This window comes from Chelonoidis abingdonii, chromosome 1 (genome assembly GCF_003597395.2).
Source record: "Chelonoidis abingdonii isolate Lonesome George chromosome 1, CheloAbing_2.0, whole genome shotgun sequence".
Taxonomy (NCBI): Eukaryota; Metazoa; Chordata; order Testudines; family Testudinidae; genus Chelonoidis; species Chelonoidis abingdonii.
In genome coordinates this window covers 259,354,888-259,370,713 of record NC_133769.1, presented here as the reverse complement: position 1 = coordinate 259,370,713, position 15,826 = coordinate 259,354,888, and the positions used below count along the sequence as shown (strand labels likewise).

Sequence of the window (15,826 nt, the reverse complement as noted above, 5' to 3'; positions counted from 1 at the left end):
AAAACTGGACACAATACTCCAGATGAGGCCTCACCAATGTTGAATAGAGGGGAATGATCACGTCCCTCAATCTGCTGGCAAATGGCAGGATTTTGCCCAGGTGCAGGACCTGGAGGATCCCAACACAGAGAGGGTTCAGTTGGCATTTGCTGACCTTGGCCATCCTTTACAAGTGGTACCATGCTGAACACACCATGAGGTACTTTAATTCTGCTACAGGGAGCCTAGGCATCAGTTGATTAGTATCTTAAAAGAAATTCTATGTTCAAAAAAGTAGAGTGAAAATGTCTACCTACATCTTAAAACACATGAGAGTATTTTAGAGGATAAAAGTCCTGGTTTAACTAAACCACTACACACAATTCATTTGATCATCATGTGATTTTAAAACGGGCTTAAAAACTCAAAGGACCTAGCAATAATCTCTGCTTTTCTGTTGCACTCACCAGCATAGTACCCTGGTGCTAAAAACATAAATGATTTCCCCCTCACAACACTGCGGTAAGGGAGAGAAATATTATTATCCCCATTTTACAGATGGAGGATGTGAGGAACAAAGAAGTTAAGTGATTTTCCCAGTCCTATGGAAAATCTGTAGCAAAGCCAGAAATTAAACCCACACCTCCCAAAGTCCTGTGCCTGAACCACTAACCATCCTTCCTGTCTTTTGGCCCAGATTTTCATCCCTTACTGGTGTTGAGTACTTACTTGCACTCCAGGAGTAGTCATACTGAAGTCAATGGACTACAAATGAGAGTAAGTGTAACTTAGTGAGAACAACAGACCTTTTAGGATTAAATGGGTCTCATTTTCTTTGTGACAGAAACAAAAATGGTTTTCCAAAAATGTAGGGCTCTGTTCAGCAGAAATTCTCTTCAGTGCATCTCAGCAGCCAAGGGTCTCGAGCCTGAGGTGGGAGATTTTTTCCCCCTTCCAAAATAGCCCCAAGCTCCACAATGCCATTATTATACAGTGCATTCTTCAGGAGTCCCACATATCTTTACGCATCTGTGGGTTCACCCTGGTGGAGTGACAGGATCATTCTGTAAAGTCAGTCAAAGAGAGACCTATATATACTAACCCTGCACCTGCTGCTCTTAGGTCTAGTCTATAGAAAAAACCAAACAAACTTAGAGCAAAAGATGCTGCAGTAAAAGAATTCAATGTGTTCCAGAAAAACTTCTTGCTTGCCCACAATTTTTTGAGCTGCAACTTTATCTCACAAATAAATCTCAGTTTTTCGATGCTCCTAGTAAAGATTTATCTGTAGTCTAATCATCGCATTCTCCAGGCCCCTATAACTCTTTAGAACAGATGGAAAAAACATTTCATAGGTAACATTTTTGGGGACACATTAAAGTGACTTTGGAAGTGAATTAAGTTAAATCAAATTAAGGACACTTTAATTCTGAGCAAAAGCATCTACACAGGAATTTAATGTGGTTTAACTAATCCTCTTTAAATTCACTCATTTAGCTACTTACAATTAACTTTCCCAAATGTCCTCCTGTAGACAAGCTCCTATAGACATTTGTTCACATGAGGACAACAATACAACAAGACGGTGATCCTAGGCAAACAGGCACTAAAAAGCTGTTGTGTAAAAGATGCACTAACATTATCTATCTCAGGAGTCCTATTTCACTCAACTGTTTTGAACAATGAGTACAACAGAACATATCCCAAATGTTTGCACGGAACAGCAACAGCCAGATTTGAACATACAGACAAAGGATGAATTAACTGTTCTCTAAATATATGCATCACCAGCTGCGTTATGGCTTCCACTGGCCAAATGAGGAGTGTCTACTGAATTTCTAATGGAAAAAGTTGTATTGATCACTTGAGTCTCTTCTACTGTACCATTTGATGGAAGGCAGCTGAAACAACTTAAATCTCAGCATACATGCTTTGCAAATGATTTGCTGACATTCTTCCTAGCTTGTAATGACATTGGAAGACTCCCTACAAAATAAATCTGTGCAGTTTAGCATTATAATTATTGTTTTGTCTGTTTATATAGTGCCATTAGTGTGCTAGGCAACTTGAAAGCCATATGAAAACAAGGTCCCTACCCTGAAGAGTTTGCAGTCTAATATGCAGACAATGTGGAAAGACAACATGTAAGCACAGGAGATGATGGGAACTAACAAAAGTGGCACGATTGAGCAGTGAAGTTTAATGGTTGTCTTTATAGGTGATTGGTTTTTTAAAAAAAATAGTTTTAGTTTAGGAGTGTTACCTGCCATGTGTCGAATGGTCTTTTTGCAATATTCTTCAGCCATTGGGACCACCTTCATCATTTCCCTTCCCCACTGCACAAGTGGCTTTCCTTGTATTGCATATGATACAAACAGAGCAGTACAAAAGGACCCTAAAAAGCCTAGAATTAACATATAATATTAATAATTACTAACATGTGATCTACATTTCTATTGTAATAAATAAAATAATAATAATAATAATAAAATAATAATAATAAAGACATCTTTGGCATAGCCTCAGGAAAATCATTAGTAGCTGTGTCATATCTCTAGGATGGTTTAACAAATCCATCTGACCTATGTCTTTCTGTTTAACGGGCTGACACTTGGTATGTCAGGACTCTTGGCTGAAGCACACTGCTCACTGGATGATGACTTATTTCACATATGAGGGAGATTCTGTTCTCAGTGGTATAACATGACAGCAAATAATGCAGACGTCCAAAATAAATATCATGTGTTCATATGATACTTAAAATCTTTTAACTCAAGTCACATGGAACAACTGACATGGACCAAGTGATTCAGTTATACTCTAAATCACTTTGTTTACAAAATCATTTAGCTTGCATACTGATTAGGATTTTAGATGTAATACTGTTTCTTGCTCATTTTACTCTGAGTAACTAAATCATTTCTTCATTGACGTTATGCACACTACTGTCATAAACAGATGGTAAAGGGTAATGTCTCTTGTACCTGTAAAGGGTTAACTAGCTCAGTAAACCTGGAACACCTGACCAGAGGACCAAATCAGGAGACAAGTACTTCCAAATCTCAGATCGGAGGGAAGCTCTTTTGTGTTTTTTTGGGTTTTTGCTTTGTTCTCTCTGGGGAAGCTAGGAGAGGCCAAGACATGCATCCCAGCGTTCTCCAATCTATTCTGAAAAAGTTCTTCTGCTAATTTAGTAAGTACTAGTTAGAAGGCGTTAGTCTTTGATTATTTTCTTTATCTGCCGAAATGTGTATCTTTGCTGGACGGATATATTTCTGTTTGTTGCAACTTGTATAGTGCTGGGGAAAGGATTCTCTCTATTCTCTATAGCTGACAGAAAGCTGGTCACACATTTTTCATCTTGATATTAAAGATAATATTTTTTACTTTTTCTCTTTTTTATTCAAAGCTTTCTCTTTTAAGAACTGATTGATTTTTCCCTGTTAAAGATCAAGGGAACGGGTCTGCACTCACGCAGGACCCAACGGACATTTGGTGGGGAGAAAGGAGAGAGAACGGGAGAAAAGCCTGATTTTCGTCTGTGTTGAGAATTGTCCTCTCTCTCTACAAGCGATGGTGAGGGGAAAAAGAGGAGGGGGGAAGGCAATTACTCCTCTTTGTTTTAGATTCAGGAGCTTGAATCCTGTAATAGTTGCTCCTAGCTACCAGGGAGGGGACGCCTGAGGAGAGGCAAACGTGGGGGAAAGGGTTTACTTTCCTTGTGTTAAGATCCAAGGGGGTTTGGGTCTTGGGGTCCCCAGGTAAGAGTTTGGGGAGTCAGAAAGTGTCCCAAAACACTATATTTTTGGGTGGTGGCAGCTGTATCATTTCTAAGCTAGTAATTAGGCTTAGAGGGGTTCATGCAGGTACCCCATCTTTTGGACGCTAAGGTTCAGAGTGGGGATACTACCTTGACAACTACCATGTTCTGTATTTCAGGTTTCTTCCTATTTTGTTTTGGGATCTAACTGCCCTCAATAGGAAGCTGTGCAAGTAGTCTATAGTGTATATTTGCAGGTTGTGGATCACAGAATTTCACTGTGTTCCAGATAATATTTTCTTTTAAGAGACACTCGCAATATTGGCTGAGTTAGAAAATTACTTGCATGTTTTTCTTATATCTACTTGTGAAATTTTTGAGCTTTTTTTCAAATACAGCAAAAAATACCGAGTGCAAACTTTAAAATAAAGCTAAGAAACCAGCTCAGTAGTTGTAGACACTAAAGCCCCTAATGCAAAACACTGGAACATGTGCTTAACTTCAAGCATATGAGTCAATGGTACTGCTCACATGCTTAAAGTTAAGCACTGGCCTAAGTGTCTTGCTGGATCAGGGCCTTATTCCTTATAGGAACGTCTCCAACATTTTGGCCATTCAATCTTTTTAGCACCTAAAGGTGTCAGACTATGCCATAATTCTGTTTCTCCCCACAGAATGAATTTTCCTGAGAGCATGGTCAAAGAGCAAAGGTGCAATAAGAAGTATGCCACTCACTGGTGGGGATTGTGTGTTTGTTAAAGACATAGTCATCATGAAACATCCAGATAAAACAGTACAATGCAACTACAGTAGTTGCATTAAGTTAGGAATACAATAATAAAGTACATATGTGATTTGTGATCTTAAATAGTTTGTTGGTGGCACTAGATTTATTAAATACAGACAGGTACTATAAGAAAATAAGTTTGCTGATAGAGTAATGCTAGTCTTCAAGGAATTGTCAGGGGTAAAAAGTAAAGTATTTTATGAATTTACAGCTCCAAATGAAACCATTACACTTGTTCCATGTTGCAGTTCATTGTGTGTTTCTCTACTACTGTGTAAGTAGCACAGAAATATAAACATGAATCTTCAGAACATAAAAAAAATAATTTTTTTTTAATTTCTTTCTAAAACATGTGGATTTGGAAACCTCTTGATGTCCAGATTTGCTTCTCTTCACATCTATAGCTAACATAATCTGATGGGGCAAGACCCATAAAAGAAAAACAGTATCTTCTGAACGATAAACCTACGTGTTCACAGGATCATCTGGATAAATATGAAATCGTTAAACAGTAATTTGAGCAGGATAATAACATGCAAATTCTTCAGTCATTACAAGTGATGTTTAAGGGGTCTTCCACCCTACAGCTGAGGGTGCTAGGTATTGAACAAATACCCCATGGAAGGCAAGGCTCAAGCCAGGATTTAGAGATCTGCAGATACAGCAGTAGTTCAACCAAGTGAGCTAACAGGAGCTGTGCTAGTCTGTTCTAAATTGATAATCAGTCATACATATCACAGGCAAATAATTTTATTTCAGTGGATGTTACCTGTAGGGTGATTATGAGTCATTCGTCCACACTCGATGCTCACTTCAATAAGAGTTTCTAGCCTCTCAGGCTTCCAGTATTTCATCCCTAAACACATGGCTTTTGTAGCAGCTCCAAATCCAGAACCTACAGTAAAAAATGTTACGGGCTTTAAAAAGGAAATAATTATACACAAAATGTAGAATGCCATCAAAAACAAGCATATTTTGTTAATTCTAATAACATTTAGGGAATGGAGAGCTATCAGTCAAATGGTACCACAGTTTTCATAGCCTCACACATGGATTTTTGCCTCCATATGTGGGAACCTCATTACAATTGTCACTAAAAGTCCTGTATGGAACACTGTAGGTGCGCAAAAATAAGTGTTCTTCCTTTTCCCTCATTTAACTCAAAAACTTCTGAAATCATTGATCAATCTTGGGTGACACTGGAGTTGCTTTGCTTTTTCCTGAGGCTAATATTGAACATAGTGGTAGAAGAAACAGACAAGCTCAAAAAACATAGTGGAAAGCAAATCTTTCAAATTGTTTGTTTACAGGACCTGATTTTTCAAAGTACTTTTGTAGCATTGAATATGCTCAGTCACAGTACCCATTACTTCAATGAGCACTCAGCACTTCTCCAAATTTGACCCCAGGAGTCTCAGATTGGGCACCCAGAATTTGAGGAACACACAATTAATAAACACTGTGAAAGTTCCAGTTTAAGTGATTTGTCCAGCACAAACTGGCAGGCAGATTCATCAGCCTGGGGAGCACTGAAAAGGCCAAATGCTCGAGTTTAGTCCTCTACTTTTTAACTTGGGCAGGCTTTAACCAGAACATGCTCAAAGTCACACCCACACATACTAAGAGACATTTCCACCTTTTGCAGGTTGGGAAAGAAGAAGACATATAATTTTCCCTTCTGCTACTATAAATACCCACACCAAAGCTTCCCGGATGACTGGTCTCTTCTGTCTGCAGCTCATACCTAAGAGGCAGGAAACTTTATACCTTAAACACCACATCCGAATATACATGCACGGAGGTTGCACGGGCAACCTGAATTCTGGCATTTCCTAACTTTGAGTGCTTTACTTTGCAACCTTAATGTTCTTCTAACATGGTTTTTTTTATATATATAATTTCCTAAATTCCAGAAAAAGCAAAGTCCATCATGTCGAATCATATTGACCGCATCACCAGATCTGAAACCTTTAGAACCACATGAAACTGTTTTACCACTTGAACGAGCAGATGACAGTAGTAGTTTGTAATCCTCTATGTGGCTCAGCCACTAAAGGGGATAAGGCAAATACTTTGGTTGGTGAGTTTCATATCTTTTTTCCAGACAAGAGCAATGTTGAGACACAAATAGGCCGGGTTCTCTTCCAGGTTCTGGAAGACAATATATGCTCTAGTGGTTTTAGACTCTTTTGTTCTGTCCCATAGGATTGTGCCCCTTTGTTCCAGTCCCCCTTTGCCCACCATTTCTGGTCCCCCTCTGTTTTTCACTCTTCTACATTCACATCAAGCTGTTTCCTTCTTCTCCTTCAAGCTGACATAGGCACCAGTTGGGGGAACATTGAGACCATGGAGAAGAGAGTCTCCCTCATCTCACTTCCATTCCCTAGTGCCATGATGGCCTCTAGCACTGAGTGGTGTAACTGCAGGACAAGACCCCTCAGTGCCTGCAGCCCTGGCCTAGAGCATGCTCAGTGCACAGCGAAACTTGGAGAATTTAGCTGCCAAACCCTAATAAGACTCTCCATTTGGGTGTATTGGCACAGTAACAGCAAAAGGCACACCTCTGATACCAGGGTGACCCACCTGTCAAATTTTAAGTCTTTGGTCCAGAGCATGGAGTGCCCAGAGCTTCTTAATTAAATGGCTATGAGAATTTTTTTTAACACTGGCAAAACAACATATTTCCCCACAACCTCTTAGAAACAGCTGAGCCATGTTTGTTGAAGCCTTAAAAAAAATTCAGCCCAAGGCAAATGCCCAGCATGGAAATTTTCAGCCTGAACAATTAAAGTTTTGCAAAGTTCAGAGTCACTGAAAACAGGGTCGTACAATGGAAAACAATTAGGCAACATTCACTACAAGTGTCACTGCCAGTTCAGCCTATAATACTAGAATTGCTTCATCACTTCATGTAATACAGCTGCCTGTGAAACAGAATATGGCCATTATTTGACAGTGTACAGCAACAGTACACAACAGTTTATCATAAGAAGTGACTAGGATGACTGTATCCAGAGGAAACTGAGCACACAAAATTTATGTAGGCAGTATGTAGTTACCCACTCTGCAATTTGCCCCAGGACATGGAAGCTGACATACCAACTTTGGCAAAAGTGAGACACTCTAGAATGACCACAAGAAATCAAGAATTTGGTTCTAACCTCATCTGAAAGATTAATCTGATCATCAGACTTTCAGTTCTACTGGAATCTTCTAATTTCATGAAGAAACTTGGAGCCTTGGGTATAGGGAATCCCTTACCTCAATTAAATTTTGCTCTGCTCTCAAGATTAAAAAAAAATCCTTCTTGAAATATACAAATCAGCATTTCTTAGAATAGTTGGGCAAAACACAAGATGGAGCACGGGGGCAAAAAATTTAACTGGCTTCAAGACCAGGCTTGATAAGTTTATGGAGGGGATCGTGTCATGAGACTGTCTACAATTGCATCTAGCTGATCTGTGACTGTTAACAGCAAATATCGCCAATGGCTAGTGATGGGACACAAGATGCGGAGGGCTCTGAGTTACTACAGAGAATTCCTTCCTAGGTGTCTGACTGGTGGGTCTTGCACACATGCTCAGGGTCTAACTGATAACCATATTTGAGGCTGGGAAGGAATTTTCCTCTGGGTCAGATTGGCAAAGACCCTGGAGGTGTTTCACCTTCCTCTGCAGCATGGGGCATGGGTCACTTGCAGGTTTAAACTAGTGTAATGGTGGATTCTCTGTAACTTGAAGTCCTTAAACCAGGATTTGAAGACTTCAGTAATGCAGCCAGAGGTTAGAGATCTGTTACAGGAATGGGTGGGCAATGTCCTGTGGCCTGCAATGTGCAGGAGATCAGACTATCATGATGGTCCCTTTTGACCTTAAAATCTATAAGTTTTCATTTTAGAGCATTCTAGCTTAAGGCATCCTAAGAACCATACTTCCAGCATGAGAAAAAGAAGAAGGGGAAGGCTGAGAAGAATAGATAAGAACCCAAAGAGCTAATTAAATTATGTAACCGTGGTACTCTGTTTCTAGAGGTACACCTCTACCCCATTATAACGCCACCTGATATAACACAAATTTGGATATAATGCGGTAAAGCAGTGCTCTGGGAGGGGTGGGGCTGCACACTCCAGTGGATCAAATCAAGTTTGATATAACGCAGTTTCACCTATAAAGTGGTAAGATTTTTTGGCTCCCGAGGACAGCGTTATATCGAGGTAGAGGTGTATATATAACTTTCTCAGGGCCACTCATGCAGTCTCCCACTGACTGAATTGCCTCAGACTTGGCTTAAAATCAGCCAGAGCATGCATAGTGCCCATCACAGGGACATTGCCAAGTCTCTGACACACAGGATGAGTAAATGGATTGGAGTTGCCAGGATTGCTTTCCTTGCCTCCCAGCAGCTGTGTTGAGGGACTGAGCATGTGAGAGAGGAGCTATTCCTGCTGAAGAGAGTTGGCTGCAGAAGAGTGGGGGAAAACAATGATAGCATTGCACTGCAGTGTTTTGGTCCTGATATTGCGTCAATATTTGATGCTGTTGAGTGGTGTTGGCGCAGAGTCATATCACAGCGATACAGTATCATATCAACCCAGTGAGATGTCTGGATACTGTAGTACATTTTAGTGACTGTGACTATTTCATTTGATTTTAAAGTGGCTCTCAGGTTTCTTCAAGGTTAAACTGTATGTATATGTGTGTATATATTACTAAATGTATAGTTCATTTAACCTTGAAGAACTGGAGAGTCACAAATTAAATAGTCACAGAGAGCCTCAAATATATATTATGTATATACACAAATCTCTCTGTGTGTGAGAGAGAACAATGCTGAAGGATAATAGGATTATCAATGAAGAAAAAATTGGTCTTGGAAGTTTAATGCTATATCTACCTGAACGAAGGTAACATAATAAGATCTTTCTTTTTCCTCCAAAGAAGAGTTACACTGAAAAGGTTATCTACCTATAGGGTGACCAAATGTCTTGTTTTTAAAGGGACAGTCTCATATTTAATCCCTTCTGCAGGTGTCTCAACTTTTTCTTAAAAATGGTCAAATTGTCCGCTATTTTCTATCTTCACCCCATGAGTACTGGCAGGTTCTGCTGCTGGCTGGATCCCTGCTTGCCAGCCACCCGCTCTCCACCAGTGAGCGGTGGTGGGGGAGTGGGTGTCCAGTGCCCAACAATGGGGGTGGGTGTGCAAGGCTGGTGGCAGGCCAAAACTGCAGCATGTGGGGGTGGCTGCTCCCCCTGCTGGTCCCTCAGCGCAGCCCCTGCTGCATGCCAGCTCTTAGCCAGCAGGGTCCTGTTTCTGGACAACACTGGCTGCGTGCTGTGAGCTGCGGAGGGTGGCAAGTGTGGGCAGGTGCCAGGTAGTGGCTGGTTACATGTTGCCTCTGCTGCCCACCCATTGGCCCTTTACAGGCTCCCCCTCTCAATGTCCTTTCCCTGCTTTGCCCCTTTACCCCCCACTGCTCCTCTGTATCCCCCTAGGCGGGACGCTTCCTGCTCCCAGTGCTGTGCAGAGAACCAGCCCCTGGTCGGAGTACAAAGCTCACCGGCAGCCTGGCCGGCAGGTTCCTTCCTTCTTCCACTGCCTCGGGCTGGGCCGGTGCCCTGGGAAAACCCAAGATCCTCCAGCCCTCAGCACTGGCCAGGAGCAGCCGAGCCCTGCATGTGCCAAAGCCCTGCACAGCGCTGGCACAGGGAAGCCTCTCTGCCCTTAGCTAAGCTCTGGAGTGGAGAGGGAGAAGAAATTTCCAGCCTGTTCATGTCCTGACCCCGCAGGCTCCACAGCAGCCCCCCCCCCCCCGGCACAGGCTTAGCACCATCTTCACCTACCCCTCAACCCAGGGTCCTGCCCCCAAGAAGTGCAGGGCTGCTCCATCCCCATGGCACCTCCCCTGCTGAGCCACCTCTCTGGCTGGGTTCGCTGAAGCCCCTGCAGTCACGTTCCCTGGTGCACAATGCATCCTTAGGGCATAACCCCTTCCTGCTCATGGTGTAGCCAGGGGACAGGAGGCGGCTGGGTTATGTCAGTGGCCAGCAGCAGCCTGGAGTTGTTAGCTGCCTTTCAACACTATGCGGGCAGGAAGGGACAACTGCTTCTAGACACAGGGGATCGTGGTGGGAGGAGGGGGAGAGGGAGGGAAGAGATGAGCTCTACAAAGACACAGGCCAGATCATCCCTTCACCCACCTCCCCTGTGGCTGGAATCAGCTCCTGTACCTTCCCTCCCGCACAGTGCCCACAGGCTGCTGCTGGCCACATCCTAGTATGAACCCTGGCAAAAATCTGGGGAGGAGAGGCATATGACCCTGCTAGCCCCGCCCACGTGTTGTCTCAGGAAGATGTAGTGCCAGGTATCAGGAGAAGCTGTTCTGTCCTGGGGGCCCAGCCAGGCATGGAGTGTGGAGATTGCTGGGTGGGGAGGGTCAGGTTGGTCAGCCACCCCCCCACCCGTGTGAGAGAGGGGTATGGGAGTGTGTGTGTGTCACCTCTCCCCGTGTGAACCCTAAAGCCTTAGAGATTAGAAGGTAAATAAAGAGACTCCAACTACACAGTATTTCTTTTTAACAGGGGCTCAGTCAACTTGATGTTAATTTGAACGTTTGTACCGCATAGTTCTGATTGATTGCCATTGAACTCGCTAGAATACAAGTAATTTTATCAGATGTCCCGTATTCAGCATAGAGAAATATGGTCACCCTACCTATCTATCTCAACTGCAAGCTCAACAATTTGTCTTTTTCAATGGGATCATTAAAAAGATCAAAAACTAGAGAAACAAAAATGGAAACATGGTGGAAAATATTCCTTAAAATAAACATGAAATTCAAGGACAAAAATCTGGACCTAGAAGCATAAGGCCAAGAATAAAGTTTCTTTAAATAGATGTTAAGCAGGCCAGAGTTGATTTACAAAAGGACATAGTGCCCTACAAAAAGAATTTCTTGCATATCACTTGCCTTCTTTGGACAAACATAGCATTGTTACAGTACTAATATCTTAATTGTGGCAGGGAAAAAATAATCTATTTCTAGATATTTCACTTTAAAATAAATGTCTTATTAACAGTCAGCATATAACAGATAGAAAATACTGTACCCTTTTCATTGAACGGTGTATGCCAAGCTAGGAGATAGTTATCTGGTTTTAACTGTGAGCAACCTTCAATGGTAGCGGGGTCTGACCATTTCCCTGGAAGTTTGTCAATAATCTCAACATAGTGTTTTACCAAATCACGATACAGGTCTTCTAAACACCAGTAATCTGTGTAGAATAAGGAATAAAGGACCATTATAAATGGAAGATGGGAATATTCAAAAATATAAAAAAATAATCCAATCATGCATTTTTCAAATATTACTGTTTTTCATTTCTAATTTATGTGAAGATTTGTTAACATAAATGAATACAAACACATTTATACAAACCATTAAAACAGTCCTGGAGAGGGTACATCTACATCTATGTCCAAATTACAATCAATAATATAAACAAGCAAAAGCAGAAAACACTAGAGAGGACATATTTGTATTTATTTAGTTAGTTATTATTTTAATTCCCTCCAGTAACTGTTGCTTCAGAGCCCATTTAGGTCCTCATTGAATAAGGTACTTAAACTTATGCCTCATTTTAAGGCATGAGAAGTTTTAATGTGGCTATTCAAGTGCTTAATGTTATGTACATGCTTTAATACCTTGACAGACCAGAGCCTCTGAGTTTATACGTGGACACTAGTCCAGTTCAAGACTGAATTACTCTGTTTAAAAATTTTCCAGACTAATTTTTAATTCTACTGATTCACTGTAATTAAGCACAGGGGAAAATTAGTGTTTTTTAATATATTTTTATTAATTGTATATTTTATATAGTTATTGATCATTTTATTTAGATCTGCATCCTCTTCAGTGCAAGGGTCTGTGTCTTCCTATATTTCTTCAGTGTCCAACACGACAAACTCTTGATCCTCGGTTGGTGTTACCATGATATAAATTATGATGATGAGGAGGATTAATAATAGTAAATCTATATAATAATTTTCTCAGCAAATGATTCTCTGAAACATTAACTACATTTGCTTGCTGGTTATTTCTACTGTGCTTAAACCTGAGGTCTTTACTGAGAGCCCTTAGTCATGTTGAATAATACATTACTTCTTCAGTTGGACTACTTGTTGGAGTAAGTTACTAAGCGCACCAGCAACTCATCAGCTCATTCCAATTGGGCTTAAAAGAATGCACCTGGGCCCTTGAGGGACGAAAGACCTGGTGAGTCAGGGCTGCCTGGGTCAGTCAGGAAAGGGCTGGTGAGATCTGCCAGAGACCGGGACAGGGACAGGGACAGGGACAGGGGAGGGAGCTGCAGGAGGTCCCTTTAGGAAGCCGTAGATGGTTCCTGGAGGAAGGCTGGAGAGCAACAAGAGGGGTTTGCTGGCTAACTTCCCCAAGCCAGATGGTCAGGGCTGGAAACCAAAGAGCAGCAGAGAGAAGTGCCTGCTGGCTCTATGCTGGAGAGCTGAAGCTGAGTGCCAGAGAGAGCTGAAGGCAGGGGAGCAGTTGCTGCGGTTACCCACTGACATCTCCACACTGGAGAGCTGGAGCCAGGGGAACTGTGAGAAACCTAGGGGGACAGCAGGATGCTCCCCTAGTGAAGATGCACTCCCAGCAGAGAGGCTGTGGGGATTGCTGCTGGGAAGAGCAGGGTTGCATTCCAACTGGACAGGGCAGAGGGCTGGAAAATGACTGATTGGGAGCCTCGGTGTGGTAGAAGATACCAGAGTGTTGTACGGAAAGACTCACAGCAGAGAAGCTGGTGGGCTGCCCACTGGAACGAGTGGGGTTTTAAGGACGGGTGCAGCGTTAATTCAGTTTAATACTGCTAAATTCAAGATAAACTTGTAGTGTAGACCAGGCCCAAGAGATCACCAGCACTGAGCAGATCCTTCCATTGTAAGATCTTCACAACACAGACCACATCTGCTCTTGTGTTTATACAGTGTTTAGAGTAATGGGGCACACTCCCAGTTGAAACCTCTGGATGCTACCATAATATAAATATTTAATAACAAAACATATACAAAAGGTGAGGTGAAAGAAGAGGAAATAATGAAATGTTGTTACAGCTGCCACAAAGGATCACTATGTGTGTTATTAACCAATACAGCTAATGGGGATTTTTTTTTCTGTTTTTCCTTTTTTGGGATGAGGGGGTCTTCCAAATTTCTCATAAAGTCTCAAGAAACCTCCTTTTTTCCTCTTCTATGTACATACAGCCTTATGCTCCTCAGTCTGCATCAAGGCCACCATCTTGGATGAGGAAGACAGGAGCCTTCAGATGCTGACAATGCTGCTCCATAAGCTTTGAATGAGAGAAAATGGTCCATTTAGCAGCAGCTTCACATGAGAGAAGTAAGTCACAGGTACAAGTAGTAGCTGAATAGGCCCGATAGACTTGATTCCACTTACTTTAGTTTTACTGCATTGATTTCAATGCTTTGACACCATTGTGAAATGAGAATCAGGTCAAATATCTTTCATTTGCTTTCAGCCCACCACAGTGTTACAGAATGCTCTAGTTCTGTTTTTCTTCAGAACATATGATAAAAGTTCATTCATCATGCTTGTGTTCTTCCCAGGCATGTGGCTATGGGTTGAAGAGTCTTCACTAAAATTTCCCTCTCCAATCTGCAGCTGTCTCAGTAGTCCAGTCATGCATTTTGTTATAGTTTCTCCAGTCAGTGTGTACTGCATTCAAAGTGCAGGATAAACACAGTCTGACATTGAGCCTGGGCAAATGAGTGGATTAGATGATATAGACCTCAATTAACCAATAAATTAAATGAGGGTAATGTAATTAAAGCCATGCAATATGGGTTTATGGGAAATAGATCCTGTCAAACTAATTCAGTATGTTTTTGGATGAGATTATAAGTTGGTTGATAAAGGTAATAGTGTTAATGTAACATACTTAGACTTCTGCAAGGCATTTGACCTGGTACCACGCGACATCTTGGTTAAAAAACTAGAATGCTAGACAATTAACATGGCATACATTAAATGGATTAAAAGCTGGCTAACTGATAGGTCTCAAAATGTAATTGTAAATGGGAAGTTGTCATTGAATGGGTGTGTTTCTAGGGGGGTCCCACATGGATTGCTTATTGGCCTTACGCTTTTAAACATTTTTTCAATGACCTGGAAGAAAACATAAAATCATCACTGATAAAGTTTGCAGATGACACCAAAATTGCGGGACTGGTAAGTAAGGAAGAGGACAGCTCACTGATACAGAGCAATCTGGGTTGCTTCATAAGCTGGGTGTAGGCAAATAATATGTATTTTAATAAGATTAAATGTAAATGTATGCATAGAATCATAGAATGTAGGTCTGGAAGGGACCCCAGTAGGTCATCTAATCATCTCTTGCACAGAGACAAGACTAAGTATCATCTTTCTAAACCATCCCAGAGAGATATTTGTCTACCTGTTCATAAAAACTTCCTATGATGAAAATTCCACAACCTCCCTAGGAAATGTATTCCAGTGCTTAACCACCCTGACAGGAAGTTTTTCCTAATGTCTAAACTAAATCTCCCATGCTGCAATTTGAGCCCATTACCTCTTGTCCTGTCCTCAAGTGAACAAAGGAGAACAGTTTATCACCCTCCTCTTTATAACAACCTATTACGTACTTGAGGACTGTTATCATGTTGCCCCTCAGTCGTTTCTTCTCCATACTAAAAGGCAATTTTTCAATCTTTCTGCCTCATCATGGTTTCTAGACCTTTCAAGTATAGAGCAACAAAAATTATTACTTTCTCCAGTTTGTCCACATCTTTCCCAAAGTGTGGTGCCCAGAACTGGACATAGTACTACAGTCAAGGCCTTTTCAGTACTGAGTAGAGTGGAAGAAATACTTCTGTCTTGCTGCCAACATTTCTGCTAATACATCCCAGAACAATGTTTGCTTTCTTTGCAACAGTATTACATTATTGACTCATATTTAGTTTGTGAGCCACTGTAACCCCTAGATCCCTTTTTGCAGTACTTCTTCCCAGGCAGTCATTTCCCATTTTATACTCATGCAGTTAATTACTCCCTCTTAAGTGTAGAAGACGTCCACACAGTGCGCAGAGGCAGTCAAAAAAGCAAACAGGATGTTAGGAATCATTAAAAAGAGGATAGAGAATAAGACTGATAATATTTTATTGCCCTTATATAAATCCATGGTACACCCACATCTTGAATACTGTGTACAGATGTGGTCTCCTCACCTCAAAAAAGATATTCTAGCA

At 41.5% G+C, this 15,826-nt stretch overlaps 1 protein-coding gene across 1 annotated transcript in view; it reads right to left on the bottom strand.

Moving 5' to 3' along the window:
- ADPRHL1 (ADP-ribosylhydrolase like 1) overlaps window positions 1-15,826 on the bottom strand; it is a 49,238-nt gene that overhangs the window by 19,913 nt on the left and 13,499 nt on the right. Inside the window, exons 2-4 of the mRNA XM_032777833.2 lie at window positions 11,635-11,799; window positions 5,296-5,421; window positions 2,243-2,383 (exon numbers count right to left, since the gene is read on the bottom strand). Of these exons, the coding sequence (XP_032633724.1) occupies window positions 2,243-2,383; window positions 5,296-5,421; window positions 11,635-11,799 (432 nt within the window). The remainder of the gene's footprint in view (window positions 1-2,242; window positions 2,384-5,295; window positions 5,422-11,634; window positions 11,800-15,826) is intronic.